A 22,346-nucleotide genomic window follows, 5' to 3' on the forward strand; every position below is an offset into this window, starting at 1 on the left:
GTATAACCCCATCCTGAGCTGGTTGACATACTTCCAACTCCAGGAGCAGCTATCCTCAAGCACCACCATCTGGAACTTGTCTGGGAGGTATGATTAGAACCACTGCATACAGAGCCTACAATTCCCAATCCCCTAGGCAATCCCCAATCCCCTAGGCATTGTACAACACTGAGAAATGGAAAAGCACTGACCGGACATACTCCTCCAAGTGTTAAGACGGAGATCATCCACTAAGGCAGTGGTTCTCAACCTGGTGTCCCCCGATGTTTTTGGCCTACAACTCCCAGAAATCCCAGCCAGTTTACCAGCTGTTAGGATTTCTGGGAGTTGAAAGCCAAAAATATTTGGGGACCCCAGTTTGAGAACCACTGTGTGTTGATATGAGGAGATAGGTAAGTAGGACCTGAACTTTTTAGGGCTTTAAAGGTCAAAACCAGCACCTTGAATCCGACCCGGAAAGAAATTTGCAGCCAGTGCAAATGCTTTAGCAGGGGGGAAGTATGCTCCCTGGGTCCAGCACATGATAATAACCTAGCAAATAAAATGTGACATTTATATTAGTAAAGGTAAAGGTTTCATGTGGCTGGCATGACTGCATGGAGTGCTGTTACCTTCCTGCAGGAGTGGTACCTATTGATCTACTCACATTTGCATGTTTTCGAACATTTATATTAGTGTAGTGTTAATTTGATCAAAAGTTCTGAAGAGTAGTATAGTAAAATGAATTGCAAGTCTCAATTCAATTTAAAAGTACATTTTACAATCATAGCGCAAGGTGAAACAGATTTTAACTGTTTTGGTTTTATATGGTTGATTTTGTAAACTGTAAACTGTTGGGGGTGCTTTGATGAGATTTTCCTGCTTAGCAGGCAGTTGGTCTGGATGGCCCACGAGTTCTCTATGAAACCAAGTCCAAGGTTATTTAGGTGTGTAATACATCGTTTTGTTAGCTTGTTTAGTATTCTCATATGACTGGTTTTTAATATGGATTTTCAAATGCTAGCCTGCTTCAGTTCTATAAAAAGACAGTGTATACAGGTGGAGCTGACCTCCTTCTAGGTCAGTTTTACAGAATAACAGGAGCAGTAAACTTGTCTGAGTGCAAGTGGTGATTTTATTACTGAATTGCTCTGATGTCCAAACAGAAGTTATAGCACATTTTTATTGAAATAGGCCTTGTGTTCACAGCATTGTGGTATTTTGATATTGACTTGGAAATAGAATTGTTTTGTCAGTAATGCTTCTTATTGACTGTTAAATGGAGGCACATTCTCTTCTATTGATAGTTGTGGGCTTTTAGGAAATGTAGTTGGATTACAGTAAATTCTGAACAATATCAGCCTGTACGAAGTGTGTATGAATTATGAATTATTCTTTTCTCACCCACAGGACAGTTCCAAAACTGAGGAATTCTACCAAGATCATTTAGATTTATATGTCACACGCTTTCAATTTTTCTTACAATAAACAAGGAATTGATACAGGAGAATAATATTCCAACTTTTTTCTTGAGGTTTAGATATTGACACTATCCCTCTCTATCTATGGATAGGTTAGATGGTTATTCAAATCATTTGAGCGTTAGATATCAGTTTATAAAATATGGTTTTATATTTTACCCCCAGGGAGAAGAATGGTATATGTGTATGAATATGTGTATGCATATAACAAATCTTATATTTTCATTTCCATAGCATAATAATACGTACTTAAATCTAAGTTAATTACTGTTGCTTAGAGATAAAGTAGGTAGGATGTTACATTTTCTGCCAGGCCTTGCACTTTCGCTTTGCAGATCAAATAATAGTACAGTATTACCCCTCCAGGCTGAATGGGAAGTGAAACACTTTCCATTGGATAAGACACAGCTTCAAATTAACCAAAACATAGGCATTATCAGGACTTCACTCATATGAATGTCCTTCATTCAGCCATCCACAACTTGAATATATATATATATATATATATACTAGCTGTGCCCGGCCACGCGTTGCTGTGGCGAAGTATGGTGGTATGGGAAATAAAGTATTGAGGAACTGGTGGTAGTTAAGGTCAAGGGTAAACGTTTTCCCCAGACATTAAGTCCAGTCATGTCTGACTCTGGGGGTTGGTGCCCATCTCCATTTCTAAGCCGAAGAGCCGGTGTTGTCCGTAGACTCCTCCAAGGTCATGTGGGATGACTACATGGAGCGGCGTTACCTTCCTGCCGGAGCAGTACCTATTGATGCACTCACATTTGCATGTTTTCGAAGCTGGGGCTAACAGTGGGGGCTCTCTCCGCTCCCCCAATTCAAACCTGTGGCCTTTCGGTCCAGAAGTTCAGCAGCTCAGCGCTTTAACACGCTGCGCCATCAAGGGATATTATTTCCTAAAGGTTGTGAATATACAATATTTCTGATTGGTTTTTTTTGTTTGTTGGAGCCAAGTATGAATGCTGCAATTAGGAAAAATGATTAGGATGTAATGGCCTTGCAGCTTTAAAGCCTGGCTGTTTCCTCCCTGAGTGATTTTTTTGTTGGGAGGTGTTAGCTGGCCCTGATTGTTTCCTGTCTGGAATTCCCTTGTTTTCAGAGTGGTGTTGTTTGCGATATTTTATGTGCTTCTACTGTCTGTGGCCCTGAGAAAACAGAGGATTTTCCAGACTTTGATGATGGGAATACTTTGTTGGGAGGTGTTAGCTGGCCCTGATTGTTTCCTGTGTGGAATTCCCCTGTTTATTTACTGTCCTGGTTTTAGAGATTATATTGTTCTGCATTATTCTATCCCAGTAATTATTTCATATTAAAGAAGAATCTCACTTATCCAACATTCGCTTATACAATGTTCTGGATTATCCAACGCAGTCTGCCTTTTCATAATCAATGTTTTTGTAGTCAGTGTTTTAAATTAATTGTGATATTTTAGTGGTAAATTTGTAAATACAGTACAATAGAGTCTCACTTATCCAACATAAACGGGCCGGCAGAACGTTGGATAAGCGAATATGTTGGATAATGAGGAATTAAGGATAACCCTATTAAACATCAAATTAAGTTATGATTTTACAAATTAAGCACCAAAACATCATGTTAGACAACAAATTTGTCAGAAAAAGTAGTTCAGTACACAGTAATGCTATGTAGTAATTACTGTATTTATGAATTTAGCACCAAAATATCACGATATATTGAAAGCATTGACTACAAAAATGCGTTGGATAATCCAGAACGTTGGATAAGCAAGTGTTGGATAAGTGAGACTCTACTGTAAATACTACATAGCATTACTGCGCATGGAACTACTTTTTCTGTCAAATTTGTTGTATAATATGATGTTTTGGTGCTTAATTTGTATAACGATTACCTAATTTGATGTTTAATTGGCTTTTCCTGAATCCCTTCTTATTATCCAACATATTCACTTATCCTGCCGGCCTGTTTACGTTGGATAAGTGAGACTCTACTGTATATTTCTAATCTTATATTATCTGCTCAGAACTGGATTATATGAGGCTCCTTCTTCACAGCTGTATAAAATGCACACTGAAGTGGATTATATGGCAGTGTGGAGTCAAGATAATCCAGTGCAAAGCAGATAATATAAGATTATAAATGGGTTATATAGCTGTGTGGAAGGGCCTTGAGTCTACACTGCCATATAATCCAGTGCAAATCTGATAATCTGTGGAAGAAGTCTTAAGTGAGGCCTAAATCTGCCTGTCCCCTAACTGAAACCTGGCTGTCCCTTGGTTGCTAGGCAACCAAGTGGGCAGAGATTAGCCCTCTAAACTGGCAGCAATTGGATAAAAAAAATTATTGCTCTCCCTCTAATTAGGACTTTATTTTTCTTTTCTTTTTGTTGTATCAACCTTGAGGCGTGGATGATGGGTTGTGTTGTCAAATTTTGAGGTTGGGGGGCCTGTACTTTTGTTGTTTTGTGAATTGCCGTGATGCCATCACTCTTTTATATATATATATATATATATATATATATATATATATATATATATATAAAATTAGAAAGGCAAACCTTAACTTTGCCATGTTATATAAGGAATACCATTTTATTATGCCCTTGTATAGAATGGGACGAGCATCCACATATTTTTGTATCCACTGGTGTGTGTATGTGTGTGAGAGAGAGGGGGGGGGGGAGAGGAAGGGAAAGGGGGGGCCTGGAACCAATCCCAGTGGATATCGAAGACCCACTGTACCATAAAGAGTGTAGTCAAAGTGCAAGACATGAGTTGTATGCAGTTCCTGGGATATTTTTGTGATCTCTTAGAACATCAAAATGCTGATATACATCTCAAAAGTGGAGGAATAATCTTGGTAATTTTGACATATTTGCAGGATTTTTTTGGCTATGCTGGCTGGCTATGGAGATCTTACTTTATTCAAAGCAGAATGCAGCCAGATCAGAAAGTTTCAATCACTTCCTAATTTGAAAACATGAATTAAAAAATATGTATTATACCTATATCTTGATCTTACACAATATGCTTTATGGCCTTCTTTAACAGAGGCTTATTATAACTTTGCTCAGTTTCTGTAATGCCGTCCCCAGTACTGACATAATAGGTTTCTGATGTTTGTTTACTGTACCATTCCATTATATTTTGAAAACATTAAGTTATGTAGAAGTTGTGAAAATCAGTTAGATAAAGTGATCAGTTTAAAGAAGTTATGTTATGTTTTTTAGAGACTGCATCTCCCCCTATGAACCTGCATGATTTCTTCGCTCGTTGGGGGAGGCCCTCCTCTCGCTTCCACCACCCTCGTAGTCGTGGTTGGTGGGGACGAGGGAGAGGGCCTTCTCTGTCGTGGCCCCCCGGCTTTGGAACTCACTCCCCAGGAAGATCAGGCAGGCCCCCACCCTCCTCTCCTTTCGGAGGAGCCTGAAAACCTGGCTCTTCCAGAAGGCCTTTGATAATTGACCCTGGTAGGTTTGACATATTTGCCCACTGAGCATAGACCCATTAGTATGCCTCCTCAGTATTACACTTAGCACCTTAATGACTACGTCAGCTAGGTAACTAGCCCTCCCTGATGACCTCGACATACTTTGCACTTTGGCCCAGATCCGTGAATTCAACTCATGTTTTTAATACCTATTTTGTATGCTGACTTTTTATGACTGTTTTTATCAATATTGTTGTTTTTATTGTTGATTGATTTGTTTTACTGCATTGTTGCTTTTATATTGTTATGTCTGGGCATGGCCTCATATAAGCCGCCCCGAGTCCCTTCGGGGAGATGGGGTGGGGTATAAGAATAAAGTTATTATTATTATTATTATTATTATTATTATTATTATTATCATCATCATCATCATATTTTTTAAAAATCCAGTTAGTGATAGTCTTCTTCAAGGTATGTCACCAGTTAATATGCTGAAAAGACTGACAGTTTGTTATAATCTTTAATATATAGGATTTTTTTTTGGACAAGTACTTACATTTAGTCTTTTATATATATTTTTTCTGAGTTAATAATTGAATCAATTCATAAGGCCATTTTTCAGGCTCTAACCATATGCTTTACTTCAGAAAAGTGGAAGGGATTTTCATATTATGCTTTTCCCACTATCTAAAAAGAACACTGTATTATGGCAATAGATATTTCACAGACATTACTCTGGCACTGTGCAGATGTTGCCTTGCAAGCAATGGTTTGAAAACAGGATGTAGATTTTGTGAACGTAGACTGGTAGTTTCCTACCTCTGTCTTGCTTATAATAGTATAGCATATACCTTAACACCAGCCATATTCTTTTGTAAATTGTGATTGTGTATGTTAATCGTGGTTAGCAGTATCATTTTTGTAAATGTTAACCTTGGCTGAAAGAGGAACGGGCCAGATATGCATGTCCCTAGTATTCCCAAACCACAGTTAACAGGAGCTAGAACTGTGTATATAGAGTAAAGTTTCTTAGACTGTGGGTCGTAAGTGGGATTCTGTAGGTGAGTGGAGGGGGGGCGGGTTGCAAAAGGCTCCTTTCGCATACAGGGTAGGAGGGGCTGCTTTCTTCTGTCTTAGGGAAAGGAAAAGAGTCAGCCGAGGTAGCTGACCCTATGGCACAGAAAAAAACCAGCACAGATTGGGCAAAGGAGAGTATGGCTTGAGTAAAGACCGGAAAATACATAAGGGCAGAGGAGAAGGAAAACCTGCCAGCCTCAACTGATCTCCCTTGCTTGAAATAAATCTGATTTTTGCTGTTATTATTTTAAAAATTGCACCTTAATATTTCTGCAGAGGTTGTTTTGGAATTTGCTGGACCCATGAGTTCAACCATCCTGGCTTGAAAATTTTAATATGTATATCCAAACTATTTTATCTAAGAGACAACAGTTGTCTCTACCCTCGTCTATAATGGAACTTTAGTATCCACCGGCTTTGATATCCACAGAGGATCCTGGAACCAAACCGCAGTAGATAGATATCAAGGGCTTACTGTATTTTACTTGAGAAATGTGGGTTTTTTGTACTTGGGATTTAGACATGCACTAAATGTTATTGCTGTGGTTCCATTGCTCCCCCCATATCCACTGATTTAACCATCCAGTATTTTTAAAAAGTTTTATTTGTACACCTATTTTATATTCCTATATACACCGGATCACATAAAAATTTCTCGGGGTTAAAAAGGGTCCGATTTGAAAAGGTTTAAGAAGTCCTGATCTAGAGAACATCAGGAAAGTATTATGTCAGAAACTGTCATTAGTATTTCTCTAATGGAAGTTTCTATCACAGTTGTGTTTAATATTAAATTCTGGCTTTTTGTTATTGATAAGGTTTTCCTTTCTTTCTTTCTTGCTGCTGTATTCCTCCAGGAACCAGTAGGTTCTGGTAAGTATTTCAATTCAATCAGATTTTACAAAGTTTTGCCTAGTGAGAACATTGTATCCTCACTTACTTTGGTGAAAACTTTGTACTCTGTGGGCAAGTTTGTTGTTTCATTGTTTTCTCAGACTATTATTACTGCTTTGTCTGAGAAGAGATAGAACTGAAAAATGGTAGGGCTCTAAAGGCTTTGTTCAAACATTGTAATACGCTGTGGTTTACTGTGATAAGAAATAATTGCAGCAGTCCTTGATGTTGTAAACGCTCACTTTTCCTCCCTGTTATTGTGCAGCTGCAAGGAAATTTGATGCTTTTCTTTGGTTTTGATTAATTGCAATTCAGGATTATGTCTGCTTCTAAAATTGTGCTTAGTCCTAACTTGTTTCTTGATACAAACCAATTTATTTAGCCATTTAAAAATTGACTTGTTGGAAACAAACCATAGTTAAGATTCACCAGTTTTTAGAGGTACACTGTGGTTAAATAAATAAAAAGCAGAAGCTTTTGGAGTGAACAAGGCTAAGGGTTTACTGCTTGGCAGGGGGTTGGACTGGATGGCCCATGAGGTCTCTTCCAACTCTACTATTCTATGATTCTATGATTCTAAGGCTTTTTCTTACAACAGTAGTTAATGGTTTATTGTGATATGTATGTGCAGAATTAGTTTTTGCATGTTTTTGTGGGCAGCCATTTATTTGATCATAGTGTTGATTTTTTTCCTCTTGTCTTCCCCTTTCTTAAGTGCAGAATTTCCATAAAATCTGGTTTTAATAACACATTTGACAACCTGAACATAAGCTTGCTCTGCTGTATGATCACTGTTAAAGATATTATTTCTTCTTAATCATGTGGATATGGAGTTCTACAGTTCTACTCTACTAATTGAACTTGGTATCTTAGTATATTGTTGTCCTGGAACACCAGTCTGTTTGGGTTGGAGATTATCTTGCATGCTTATAGTTCTGAGAAACCACTGCCAAAAATAGTGATGAGGCTCTTGAGAATTGCAAATGGCATTCTTCTTGAGAACAGTGGCTTTTCTCCTGCCTGTTTCCCCAGTGGAACCCCTTCTCATATTCCTGAGGAGTTTCCAAATACCATTCTGAATAGAAACTTTTCCATTTTCTTTACACTGAATGTAATCTTGATTTGTATTCAGCAATATATTTGCTTTCTCTTTGTATCTGTGAGTGTAGTTAAAACATGTGTTGTTATGTTGGTTTTCTAGAAAAATTTGAATTCGGAAAATTAGCCAGAAAGTTTTCTACTGTCCCTAAATCAAATGAATTCTGAGCTAGCTTTATTATTTGACTCCATTAGTTTTGTTAAATGTGTAGAATGTAAAAGTATATGTTTTTTAATAGCCAAAATACGTGAATTAAAATACTTAATCTCTAAATACAAAGAAAATGCACATTGTGTGGTTTGAATGTTTAAGCAAACTCAAAAATGTGCATGGACATTGTTTTCATTAGAATAGTAATACATGGCATATACTTTTCTTTGTTGTTTAGATTTTTTTTTAAAGAAGGCACTTGGACTTTTCAGCATGCAAAGTCTATATGCTTTAAGACGGTGGTTCTCAACCTGAGGGTCCCCAGTTGTTTTTGGCCTACAACTCCCAGAAATCCCAGCCAGTTTACCAGCTGTTAGGATTTTTTGGGAGTTGAAGGCCAAAAACATCTGGGGACCCCAGGTTGAGAACCACTGCTTTAAGAGCTCTGTGCAGAAACATTCGATTTTAGATTTGACTTTAAGTCCCTCCATTACAGACTTTGTAACCATCCATTATATCAGTGGTGGCCACAGTTTTATATAATGTTAGTAATTTAAAGAGACAATTTCATTATTAGGATATTATGCATTTCTAAGAGAAGAGACTTCAGTATCAATTTGAAAATGTTTCCCTTTCACTGCTTTGCTGTGGGACAGTGGGGGCTAAAAGAAGCTACTGTTGAGTCATCTTTTGTGCAGACTGTGTAATAACCTTGGTATGCTGTAATAATTATTAAGTATCCTATCTTAAATAAAACTCTAAGGAAAGCATATTTATGTGCAATTCCTGCTGAGAGCATTGTTATCTGTCATATTTCAGAGGGAAGGGTGGCACTTCATTTTCCCTCTGTATCCTTATAGATATAGTCTGTAATGAATACTGTACTTTAATTCTCAGATTTCCTTGAAACAATAAATGTTGATTCTGTCAATTTTTAAAGTATGAAGGCCATGTAAATATTGTTGGAAATTTAAAATTATGCAAGCTGTAGTTGATTCCCTGCACCTATAGAAAGATTCTGATTTCTGTACTTTTGTAGATGTGGATATTTCTGAATAATATATGCGTTGGTTCAGTAGAACTCAGTGGTGATTCTCCTAATGGAGCTTTCTTTACCCTACATCCAAGAAGCAAGGAATGTCAATCTCTGCTATTGATAGAAAATTCTTGGCAAGCAAAGAGAGACAAAAATAGTAATTAATCTCTAGAGTCTCAACCATCTCCATGTATGTTTGTGTGCATGCATGTGTGTACTCTCCTTCAACATCTGAGTAAAGGAAGAAATTACTTCCGCATTTTTTGTCTCTGTGGCATTTAGTGATGAATGGTGGGGACATGTTAAGAGTTGTAAAAGTTTATGGCAATTTGTGTTTGTAACAAAATGCATGGCCAAATCATGGCATTATCATGAAACTCAGCATAAAGATACCATGCACCTAACTATAGCTGCAAAAGCTATTTTACTGCTCTTTATCCATTTTGTAAAGTTTTTGTGTGAGTGGGACAGGAAATGGAAATTATTGGGGTTGTTCACATTTAGGACAAGTGAACCATGAACTGATCTAATGACCAATCAAGACCTTATGATTACGAAAAGCTTTCAGGTCTTAAAACAAGTTTTAATCTCCCCTGTTAGAACACTTGATTTCAAGTGGACTACAGTTATTTTTTAATCCAAAAATCTGATGGTACTTATATTTTAGTCAGATTAGACTTGAATCACTTAACCCCTAAAACTGCCTTCTATTTTTTGAGCATTTAGGATCTGCTGCATTGTTATCTGTGCTGAGAGCTTTGAAAATTCTACTTTTCAGTGAAAACTGAATGAGCTAAAACACCTGTAAATCTTCATAGAAAGATTGTTTAATATAATATATGAGATTTATGTATAGTTATCTATCAATATGTTGATAAGGCTCAGTGTAGGTTGTTGTGAATAATACGTTGTGATAAAAAGCTCTGAATTTTAATACACAGCTAAAACAAGTTGAAATCTAAATGGCAATCATGAAAAGTATAACGAAGTTCAGTGTGTAATAATGGTTTTCTCTTAGGGTCTTATATAATGTTCTGCTCTCTTCTTGTTTATGTATATATTTGGTCGGAGGTGTTGTCCTTTTGAACAAAGTGGAAGGAGCACTTTCTGAATGAATTATGTTCATTGGTAGAAGGTGTGTGTGTCTAATCTAGTAGGTAATTTCTGTGTTGACAAATGTATCTTTTTGCCATATGTTCCTAGCATGACACTATTTAAAATTGGATGTGTGTTACCTATCTTTATCTCTTCATAAGATTCAACACAACCCAGGAATCAGATTAATGTTCAAAATTCAATATTATTTTCTTAAACTCCCCCCCCCCCCCATATCTTGCCCCAGCATTTTTGTTTCCATGATGGAAAAGAATCGCTCAGATTATTCTTAGGCAGGACCATTTTACATAGATTACATTTTTCATATACTGCAGAGAGATTATTATTTCCATGTATCAACAGAAGTAGATTAAGAAGCATTTTCAAAAGTTCCTTTAGATCAGTGGTTCCCAACCTTTTTTTTTTTTTTAACCAGGGACCACTTTGACCAGGCACCACTCACCAACATTAGTACCAAAAGGATTACGAATCAGTTTTGGTCAACTTTAGGTTCGGTTTGGTTATTTGGGGTGCTGATTCAGAAAAATGCATTGGATAGACCATATCAGCTCTAGTTTCTGATACAGAACATATGCCATCCAGTAGTCGCCATCTGATCGCCCACAGAAAACCATATTTAATAATATGGAGCTGGCTGATGTGGTCTATCCAATGCAATTTTCTAAATCAGCACCCCAAATAACCCCAGGAACAGATCGAAATATAAAGACACCAAGGCGCCCCTGCTTCCAATCGCCACATGGAACAGTTCCGCTCAGGGGAAGGGAGGAGGAGAAGCAGTAGCCAGGAGGCTTGTTGTCAAGCCCTTCATGAGTAGTCAGCCTCTACCCTCCCAACATCCCCGTTGTCACGGCACTATAAGAAGGTTTTGCGAGACCAGTTACTCATTGCAACAGTATAGTAACGATGAGGCCACAGACCATATTTTAGTTCTTGGGGACCACTGGTGGTCCATGGACCACAAGTTGGGAACCACTGCTTTAGACTGAGGTAATAGGTTTGCAAATGGAAAGATGCAGTCAAGTGGCATCTGATTCTGATAGCTTTTATTATGCAAAGTTGACAGCTATTTTACTGTCAAGAGATTACTGGATAATACTCACAGCATCCAATCTTTGGTGGACTGTTTGTAATTTTCTGTTTTGCCAACAGTTTCTATCCTCATCCCAGTCTATGCCGGCTAAGTCACGCATGAGGCAGCAAACAAACACTGAAGAGCATTGCTATGGGACAGAGAAATTTCTGTAGTCTGCCATGGACAAATTTTCTCTGTTGATAAAGGAAGGAACATTGTACAGTTTCTGGTACAAAATGCTAAGCAGAAATTAAAGCTTTAAAAACATCTTGTACCCCAAATCTAGACTTAGGTAGAAGTTGTTTTCATTTTAAAATGCACTGGATTTTTGTCATTTTCATATTCATAATGCCAGAAACTGAATTCATTCCTGAGTGGTATGTTGTAATGTATTTAATCTAAAAGTATTCCTACACTGAAGTTAATTTGGGAAACTGAAATATTGAGTGGTATTAAAACAATTAAAATCTTGATAGTGTGCTTCTTTTTTGATAAAGTGATGTGAAGGGGGAAAAGTGTTTATTACCATATTTGAGTACCATAGTAATCATTCTGTAGGATTTTGTTTTGAGAATTGCAGTCAGTGTAACATTGTAGCATTTACAGTTTATTTTATATCATCTGATATACAGAGTTTATAAGCCACACTCAGTTATATACACTCTTCTAATGAAGTGGTATAATTTATAATTCTCTGCTAGGGCTTCAGGGGTACAATCTGATTTGAACTTAATTCATTATGTTGACATTTTGTAATAACAGTACTGAAAACAAGAAATCTGAAAAGTTTGGTAAGGAAGAGATTTTCTAAAAAAACAAGGGAGGTTAGTTAAGAATTGGAGGCTCCTATTGTAAATCCAGTTCTACTAGAATATGCATGGTCTTCATGCATTGGTTGAGACTAAAATTGGAATTTGACCTAAACCAAAATATTTATAGGCCTATCTTCTTAGAAGTAGTGTTTAGCAGTATCACATCAGAAGAAGTGGTTTAATATCCACAAAAGCTCATGTGAAAATAAAAACCAGTTAGTCCTCCCTTCTTCTTTTTATCATTTTAGAGGACTGCTTTTAGAGGCCAGTCCTTCACACTTTGGCTGGGATTTGAAGCCAAAGAAAAACATAAGATAGTGGGATAATGTGTATAAAAACATACCCTCCAAACCATGATATCTATTTTACACTCTGATTCATGTTACAATGTGGTGTCAGTTTGCTTTAAAAACCTTTCATAAAAATATTTTGTTGGAATGCATAGGAAGCTTTCTGTACATGCATTTGTGGATCCGAAGACCTAATAAAAGCATTTGTAGCATTTGGGGCCTTTTACATTGACTTGTGGATGTTTTTCTCTAGCCCAATGTTTTCAGATTTTAGACCAGGTTTCAAGTACAGACACATTTAATGTCTGCTCCTTGATCACTATAAAAATGATATGTCAAGTGCTGAAGCTAATTTTTTCTCAATACTTACATGATGTTTAAAAATGAATCTGTAGCAATGTATTTATATTATGCGTATCTGATGTATTTTCTTTTTTCTTTTACATTGTGTTTACCACATTTACACAATAAACATGTATTTATAAAACAACAAATCTGTGGCTACATTCTCTGCAGAATCATCTTCTCATATTTTTTCTTAGATGTGACTGCTGTTGGAAAAACAACTGTAATTGAAGCTTGAAGCTTGAAAAGATAAAATACATTTAGAGTTTCCTGAGATTTAGAACCACTACTTTTCTTCTTTCTATGAAGAACTTGTTAGATTAAGCTGTAGAAATGATAACCTTCATAAATATTAAAGAATATTTATTGAAAAGTATTGCACTGATGTTGGGATATGTGTATTGCATATTACTATATATAGTATTACTTTGTTTAGTCAGAAACATCATAATTCTTTAGATGCCCACTGTGACAGTACTTGAAGTGGACTTGTCAGCGCTGTGAACTTACATTTAATATTTGTATGTTGCTGTTGCCACTGGCAAAAATGTTGAATACAATTCTTTTTTAGTAGTAATGGTAATTTTCATGCATTTAATATTAAGTGATGCCCTTCTTCTACTTCTTTGGTCCATGTAGAACTTATAAAGCAGCCTTATCTATTAGTCAGGAAGATTTGGGAATGCGGCAATGTTTTAGTCTCTGTAAAATCGCTAATAATTATTGGATGATAACATTATAAATTGTACTTATAAATTTAGAAATGAGTCTAACCCAATGTTTCTCTAGTGAAAAGGGAGAGGTGCTTGCTCATATGCTTCCAGATAAAAGCAAAGATTTTCTGAAATGAAGTATTAAATCAGATGCTGTACTGGAGACCAGAGTTCATAATATTTTATGTGACTGATTGTGCAGATGTCTAGCCATCCTGACCTAGTTTGTGCAAAACTAATTGAATCATTTCCAGGCATGATTATTGAGTTGATTGTAGCATAGAGAGATTCTGCAATATACAGAAAGAAGTTGCCACAAGCATTTTCAGAGGTTATATCCCATCAGGATGAAGCTGGTATTGTCGGTAATGTGAATTTACAGTTATCTAGTTCAATAACTTAGGTTATTGCCCAAATCCACAGCATATTTTGAGTTCATTTTTTCTTATTTAAGAAATATTCTGAAACCAATTTCCAACTCTTTGACTTTACTTGCTGTCCACCCTCCCATTGAATTCATATATGTGTTTATTGGTTCTTAAAATTAGTAAAATGTTGTCATTTTTAATGCAGTATAATTTAGTTTGAATACAATCAATTGTCACACTAAATGAGACAGTTTCTACTCAGGCATAACCTTGCATAAAAATGCAAGGGAAGAACCAATGCACATAACTGATGCACATAGACGTCACAAGGCTAAGCAGAAGGTAGTTGTTCTCTGAAATAGCTGCATGACATTTTTACAACTTTTATTTTGATGTGTATATATAGTACGAGTATAAACTTTTTTCAGAAATTTTGTCACATGTTTCAACATTTGTCTTTACTTTGTTCTTTATTTATTTAGGATTCAAGTGCCCTGTTTGTTCCAAGTTTGTATCTTCAGATGAAATGGACTTACATCTTGTGATGTGCTTGACAAAACCAAGGATAACATACAATGGTAAGAAAGTAAGCTTACTACTTTTAATACAGTAATTGGATTGATACTTCATCAGCTAAGCCTACCAAATTGGAGATAGATAGATAGATAGATAGATAGATAGATAGATAGATAGATAGATAGATAGATATATATATATATATATATATATATATATAAACTAGCAACTGCAAAGCTTTCTAATGCTTACTCAACATGGAACTCAACTTTCTGACAAAATTTCTGATGTTTTTCTCCTTTTCCCAACTGTGTTCTCTCTCCAAGATGCTTACCTTTATTTTCTGTTTTTCAAGGGCCTTATTTAGAAAGCTAGATGGCCCTGTAACTAGAGGAATGCTTGAACTTGCAATCTTTGTATTTCAGAAGAGCCAGATGTGATGAGTCCTTCATGGTTTCCTAATCTCTCCTATGCAATTTAAATTATGTAAACAAAAAAGTCTTATGGCACCTAACATGTTTTATTCATCATGGGTTTACATGTGTTTGAAATAGGAAAAAAACTCTGCAGAAGTGTGACTAGCTGTACCAAAGGAATAGTGCCACTGGAAACAAAACCAATGATTGTCAACTGTTAATGGCCAGTCATTGTGAGTTGAAATGGTAAAAGATGTGAAGTACTGTAATGGTATTGGTGCCATTACTTTTCAATAGAAAGATGTCATTTGAGTGAGTGCTGATGCTGTTATATAGTAAGTTCATTCTTGAGAGGCTTTCTGCTAGCATGTTGTCCTTCTGGCAATCTTGTATTGCATATGGCTTCTAAAATGCATGTCTTTTAAGTACTGTCCATGAAAAAAATCTACAATCAGAAAAGTCAAGTTTGCATAACAACAACAACAACAACAACAACAATAGTATGTATACAAATCAAATATATCTGACTCTTTTATAAGAATGCATAATTGGTTGTGGCTTTTTATATCAGTGTACAGGCAGCCTCCGAGTTACAAACATCTGACTTATAAATGATTCCTAGTTAAAAATGGGGGTGAGACAACAGGAAGTGAGATAAATCTACCCCTAGGAAGGAAAACAGAAATTGAGGTGAAATCTTCTGAACAGGGGCACATACAGCAAAACAGGGGTGTTAACCCTTCCCTATGCGATCCAAAGCTAAAGCAAAATACAGTTTTGACTGGAATTATACTTAAAAATACCTGTTCAGACTTCAACTTAAGAACAAACCTACCAAATCTATATTGTTCATAACTTTGGGATTGCCTGTGTTTGTAATTCAATGAGGATTTTTTCCATCCTTTTTCTGAGCAATGCTTTGTTATTTTGCATGGCACTTCTGAGTTCAGTCAGGACCCCCAAAAAGATCGGCCTCAAAAAATTGCAAGGTTCCTTAAAGAGTGATTCAGTGCACATAATACAAGTGTTATGCTAGGTTTCCCACACCTGATTTAGAATTTAAAGTAATGTTTTCCAAAATATGAAGGATTGACCATATTTTGGAGTGAGGTTCCCAAGGTAACTTCAGGGGTACGACTACATCTGCAAGCCAAGATTGAGGCCTCCTCCAGGCAAAGTTTTCCATCCTGTAAATGAATCGAAAACGTACTTGTTTCCATGAGTGGTTGGAGGAAAAGAGTAAAAGCCCATTGCTACCAATAAGTCTCAGGACAACAAGATCCCTGGCAGATAGGACTTTTGTAGATGTTGCAACTCCTTTTGTCAGCAGGCAGTTTCTTTCCCCTCCCCATATGAATGAGTGGAAATATTGCTTCATTCACTTGCAGAGAGGGAGAAGGAGAAAGGAAAGAGTACACCCAGGCAGGATTTGTGTGAGATAGATAGATAGATAACAACAGATTTCAAAAAAAGATAAAATATAAAATAAGTAAAGAAAAAAAAAAGAAAAGAGAAAGAAAAAAAAGCTGAGAAAAAAACAAAAAAAAAGGGGGGGGGAAAGAAAGTTATATGGTGACTTCCAATCCTCACGAAGTATAGTCCTTTAAGACTTTATTTCATTTCTCTATTCTTCCTCAAGATTGTTGTGAATTCCCTAGGGTTTGTATCTTTTATTTTTCTTTCTGCTTTAAAGTAATATTTTGAATTCTTCCTGTTTCATAAAGTCCATCAGTAAAGTCCAGTCCATTTCCTTTTTTGTTTTATTTTGACCTATAGCTAATATGTATGTCAGTCTGTTCATTCTCATTATTTCTATCATCTTTGTCAGCCATTCCTTAGTGAAAGGTATTTCATTTGTCCTCCAGTGTCTTGCATAGACAGTTCTTGCCGCAGTTGTCAAATAATTGAACAAGATGTCTTTATGTCTTTATTTCTCTTTAACCTTATATCGATGATGTCTAAAAGAAAATATTCTGGCTTCAATTGTAAACTTATCTGTAAGATCTTCTGAATTTTCCCATAAATCTCTCTCCAATATTTTTTTTGCCCTGTTGCAGCTCCACCACATGTGAAAGAAGGTACCGATTTCCATGTTACATTTCCAACATTTTGCATTCATATTCTTGTTTGATTTTGCTAATTTGCTTGGGGTGATATGCCATTGGTACATCACTTTATACCAGCTTTCTCTTATATCATATGCATACGGTAAAGGTAAAGGTTTCCCCTGACGTTAAGTCCAGTCGTGTCCAGTCGTGCATAGGTATAAAGTATTTCGATTTGGTATTCCACATCTCCCACTGGTCTATTCCAATTGTGTGGCCAATGTATCCCGCCCACTTCACCTTGCATTCCTTGACTAATTCAGTTTCCGTTGACCACTCCAACAATATGTTATATATCTTTGTGATTAGTTTATTCTGTATCTTCATTATCCTATTACAATAAGTGTCTGTTCCCACAAATCCTCTCTTCTTATCTTTATTATAATATTCTGTAATTTGCATGTATTGAAACGATGAAATATTATTTTGTAGTAGGTTCATTTCTTCCCGTGTTTTCATCACCCAATTCCCATCTTGCCTTCTTAGTATTTCTTTATAGGTAAGCCAATCTTTTCCCACCTATTTCACGCCTCTGGCAGACTTCCAGAGGTGCAATCCATAAGGAGATCTTTGTGTAAAATCTATCCTTATATCTCTCCCATATTTTAATTAATGCTGCTCTTATAAAGTGATTATTGAAGTTTTTCTCATTTATCTTTTTGTCATACCATAGATAGGCATGCCAACCCTGTCTTAAATCATGGCCCTCCAATGCCAATAATTTTGGGGTTTTTTTCAAGGTTGCCCATTCTTTTACCCAATCTAGACCACATGCATCATAACATAATTTCAAATTGGGGAGTCCATAACCTCCTCTCTTCCTTTTGTCTGTGAAATGGGTAAATTTAATCCTGGCTTTTTTTTCCCCTTGCCAAATACATTTTATAAGATCTTTATTCCAGTTCTTGAAAATCTGTTGATTCCTTAAAATAGGTATTGTTTAAAATAGGTAAAGCATTTTTGGCAGGATATTCATTTTAATAACAGCTATTCTTCCCATTAGTGACAATTTCAGATATTTCCAGCCGTCCAAATCTTTTCTAATTTCTTTCCACTTCAATTCGTAGTTGTTTTTCAAAAGTTGAGAATTTGTCACCATTATATTTATTCCTAAGTACAGGCAGGCAGTATTTGTTTATGTACTTTCTTTGCACAGAAATGAAGGTACCCCATGTTTCTGCTTTTTACAAGCTCCACCCTTGTTGGAGCCTTCTGTCAACAGCTGACCAAACAGGCACAAAGAAGAGATATAGTAGCCATGGGCGATTTCAATTATCCCGATATCTGCTGGAAAACAAACTCAGCCAAGAGTACAAAGTCCAACAAATTCCTCACTTGCCTTGCAGATAATTTTATGGTCCAGAAGGTAGAAGAGGCAACAAGGGGATCAGCAACTCTTGATCTAATCTTAACAAATGTGGAAGACCTGATCAATACAGTTGAAGTGGTTGGATCCTTAGGGGCAAGTGACCAGTTTGCAATACAAAGGAATGCTGAAACTAAGACAAGTCAAACACGCATTCTGGACTTTAAGAGAGCTGACTTCCAAAAAATGAAGGAATTACTGAGCGGCATTCCATGGACGCCGATATTAAAAAACAAGGGAGTTAAGGATGGATGGGAGTTTTTCAAAAGTGAAATACTCAAGGCGCAAATGCAAACAGTGCCAACAAAGAAGAAAAATAAGACAAGTGCAAAGAAGCCAGAATGGATGTCCAAAGAACTTCTAACTGAGCTAAAGCTCAAAAGTGACATGCACAAGAAGTGGAAAAGGGGAGAAATCACCAAAGAAGAATTCAAACGTATAGCCAACACCTGTAGGGAAAAGGTTCGCAAGGCTAAAGCGCAAAATGAGCTCAGGCTTGCCAGGGACATAAAAAACAACAAAAAAGGCTTTTTTGCTTACGTTGGTAGAAAAAGGAAGAAAAAGGAGGCGATAGGGCCACTGCAAGGAGAAGATGGGGTGATGGCGACAGGGGACAGGGAAAAGGCAGAACTACTTAATGCCTTCTTTGCCTCGGTCTTTTCACAAAAAGAAAGCCATCTTCAACCTCAGCAACATGGAATGGACGAAGGATTGGGGGAAATCCAACCCCAAATAGGGAAAAAAGTTGTCCAGGAACACCTGGCCACTCTAAACGAATTCAAGTCCCCAGGGCCAGACCAGCTACATCCAAGAGTACTGAAGGAACTAGCGGAAGTTATTTCAGAACCACTGGCAATTATCTTCGAGAGTTCTTGGAGAACGGGAGAAGTCTCAGCAGATTGGAGGAGGGTGAATGTGGTCCCTATCTTCAAGAAGGGAAAAAAGAACGACCCAAACAATTACCATCCGTTCAGCCTCACATCAATACCAGGCAAAATTCTGGAAAAGATCATTAAGGAAGTGGTCTGCGAACACTTAGAAACAAATGCGGTCATTGCTAATAGTCAACACGGATTTACCAAAAACAAGTCATGCCAGACTAATCTGATCTCTTTTTTGATAGAGTTACGAGTTGGGTCGATACAGGGAATGCCGTGGATGTAGCGTACCTGGATTTCAGTAAGGCCTTCGACAAAGTCCCCCACGACCTTCTGGCAAACAAACTAGTAAAATGTGGGCTAGACAAAACTACGGTTAGGTGGATCTGTAATTGGCTAAGCGAACGAACCCAAAGGGTGCTCACCAATGCGTCGTCTTCATCATGGAAAGAAGTGACAAGTGGAGTGCCGCAGGGCTCCGTCCTAGGCCCGGTTCTGTTCAACATCTTTATTAACGACTTAGACTAAGGGTTAGAAGGCACGATCATCAAGTTTGCAGACAACTGGGAGGGATAGCTAACACTCCAGAAGACAGGAGCAGAATTCAAAACGATCTTGACAGACTAGAGAGATGGGCCGAAACTAACAAAATGAAGTTCAACAGGGACAAATGCAGGATACTTCACTTTGGCAGAAAAAATGGAATGCAAAGATACAGAATGGGGGACACCTGGCTAGACAGCAGTACATGTGAAAAAGATCTCGGAGTCCTTGTGGACAACAAGCTAAACATGAGCCAGCAATGTGATGCGGCTGCTAAGAAAGCCAACGGGATTCTGGCCTGCATAAATAGGGGAATAGCGTCTAGATCCAGGGAAGTCATGCTACCCCTCTATTCTGCCTTGGTCAGACCACACCTGGAATACTGTGTCCAATTCTGGGCACCACAGTTGAAGGGAGATGTTGACAAGCTGGAAAGCGTCCAGAGGAGGGCGACTAAAATGATTAAGGGTCTGGAGAACAAGCCCTATGAGGAGCGGCTTAAAGAGCTGGGCATGTTTAGCCTGCAGAAGAGAAGGCTGAGAGGAGACATGATAGCCATGTACAAATACGTGAAGGGAAGTCAAAGGGAGGAGGGAGCAAGCTTGTTTTCTGCTGCCCTGCAGACTAGGACACGGAACAATGGCTTCAAACTACAGGAAAGGAGATTCCACTTGAACATCAGGAAGAACTTCCTCACTGTGAGAGCTGTTCGACAGTGGAACTCTCTCCCCGGGGCCGTGGTGGAGGCTCCTTCTTTGGAGGCTTTTAAGCAGAGGCTGGATGGCCATCTGTCGGGGGTGCTTTGAATGCGATTTCCTGCTTCTTAGCAGGGGGTTGGACTGGATGGCCCATGTGGTCTCTTCCAACTCTACTATTCTATGATTCTATGATCCACCCATTTACAGCAGACAACTTGTCATGGTCCCCAGAACCTTTTTCCAAATGTGTCCACAATGCCCATGGAAATTGAAGAACTCATTTGAACAATGGGAATAAGAGGAGAAGCTGATTACTTTAGAACTTGGGATTTGGCAGCAAGCTCTTGACTTAGAGTAGTAAATGGTTGAGCCTGAGCTATAGTTTGTAACTGAGAACAGCACAGAATTCAAATACAATGTTCCAGCACAGTTGACTTTCTCACTGTACGTTACATGCAGATTGAGTACAGGCAAAGGTTCAAGGTTATGAGATGTGGAACACAATGCTTTCTAATTCTTTTACAAATTGGGAATTCAACTGTCACATACCACATACTAGTAATATAAGACCCAGAGAAAGTTCTGCTTTTCACTTTAACTGTAGGAGACTCTCTGTAAATAGATTGAATGTGAACAGTAGGATTTATGATGTGTTGCTGAGGATCCAGAAAAAATAAAAGTGAAACAAAGTTGGGAACTCATGTTCCCAGTTTAGGAGAAACATTTTAAATGTGTAGGCAGCAACATTGCTTGATTCCAATATCCTGTTTATTTTGGCTTGCATCTAAAAATATTTCACATTTCTTGGTACAACATATCCATGCTAGGAGTGTGGGTACCTGAGAATTTTCCCAAGATCTTTCATCTTTCAAAGAACATTAATACCACTTAAATGAAGTTTTCTGTAAGTTATGTTGTTGTGGTTGGTTTTTTGTTTGTTTTTTTATTTGCCTCCTGACTTTTTTGCAGTATGTTTGCATGATTGGAAGAATTTAACTGCACTTGTAAGTTAGCTCTATTTTGGATGACTGGTTGTGGGAAACACTTCCATGATCACATTGTGATCTTCATTATGAATCTTCATATTGTGTTTGATTCACTCTGTGTCAGAAAGGTTTAAAATGCACACTTCGAAGTGTGTTTATTTTTTAAGATTGCCAAGAAAGTGAGCTAACCTACAATATTAGTTTGGATAGCCTTTACTCTTGGTTATTCTAATGAAGGGCCATGTACAGGTTTGAGCTGTACCAAATGGGACAGATTGGACAGCCTAAACTATTGGAGACTCCAGCAGTGCAGGAGTCCCAACCATGAGAATAAACCGAGTGAAGAAAGGATAGGTTGCCTACCTGTAACTTGACTTCTTTGAGGAGTCATCTCCAAAATTGCACAAGTAGAGTTATTCTGCATCAGCGAAGAGCATCATTCGGAACTTTCTAAAGCAGAAGTTCTCAAACTGTGCTCTGTGAAGCCCTTGGGGCTCCACAAGTGATAGTCAGAGGCTCCACAATGCCATGCTGCTTCCCGCCTCATCCTCCTGAGAAATGCAGGGAAATTAAAGTTTGGAGTAGCAGAAACTGCCACAAGCAGCAGCGTCCTCCCAGGGCCACTAAACCACCCCCCCCCCCCACACACACACACATTATTTGCTTCCAAAACCCTATTTTTCTTCTACCTCTTAGAGAGTGTTTTGATTGTGCTTTTCCTGCATGGAGGAAGTTGAACTTGATGGCCCTTGGGTTTTCTGCAACAACAACAACAATTACAAAGGCTAGGTGGCCATTTCTTGGGGGTGCTTTGATTGTGCTTTTCCTGCCTGCCAGAAGGGAGTTGGACTGGATGGCCCCTGGGATTGCCCCTATCACTATTATGGACACAAAGAGACATAGTATGACACAGCAAATGAGCTATATATGCTGGATTTCATATCACAAAATCACAAGTCAAACACTTCCCAAGTGTGTGATGTATT

At 37.6% G+C, this 22,346-nt stretch overlaps 1 protein-coding gene across 1 annotated transcript in view; it reads left to right on the forward strand.

Moving 5' to 3' along the window:
- znrf2 (zinc and ring finger 2) overlaps window positions 1–22,346 on the forward strand; it is a 67,865-nt gene that overhangs the window by 30,505 nt on the left and 15,014 nt on the right. Inside the window, exon 2 of the mRNA XM_003222189.4 lies at window positions 14,335–14,430. Within this exon, the coding sequence (XP_003222237.1) occupies window positions 14,335–14,430 (96 nt within the window). The remainder of the gene's footprint in view (window positions 1–14,334; window positions 14,431–22,346) is intronic.

The sequence above is a fragment of the Anolis carolinensis genome, chromosome 6 (genome assembly GCF_035594765.1).
Source record: "Anolis carolinensis isolate JA03-04 chromosome 6, rAnoCar3.1.pri, whole genome shotgun sequence".
Lineage (NCBI taxonomy): Eukaryota > Metazoa > Chordata > Lepidosauria > Squamata > Dactyloidae > Anolis > Anolis carolinensis.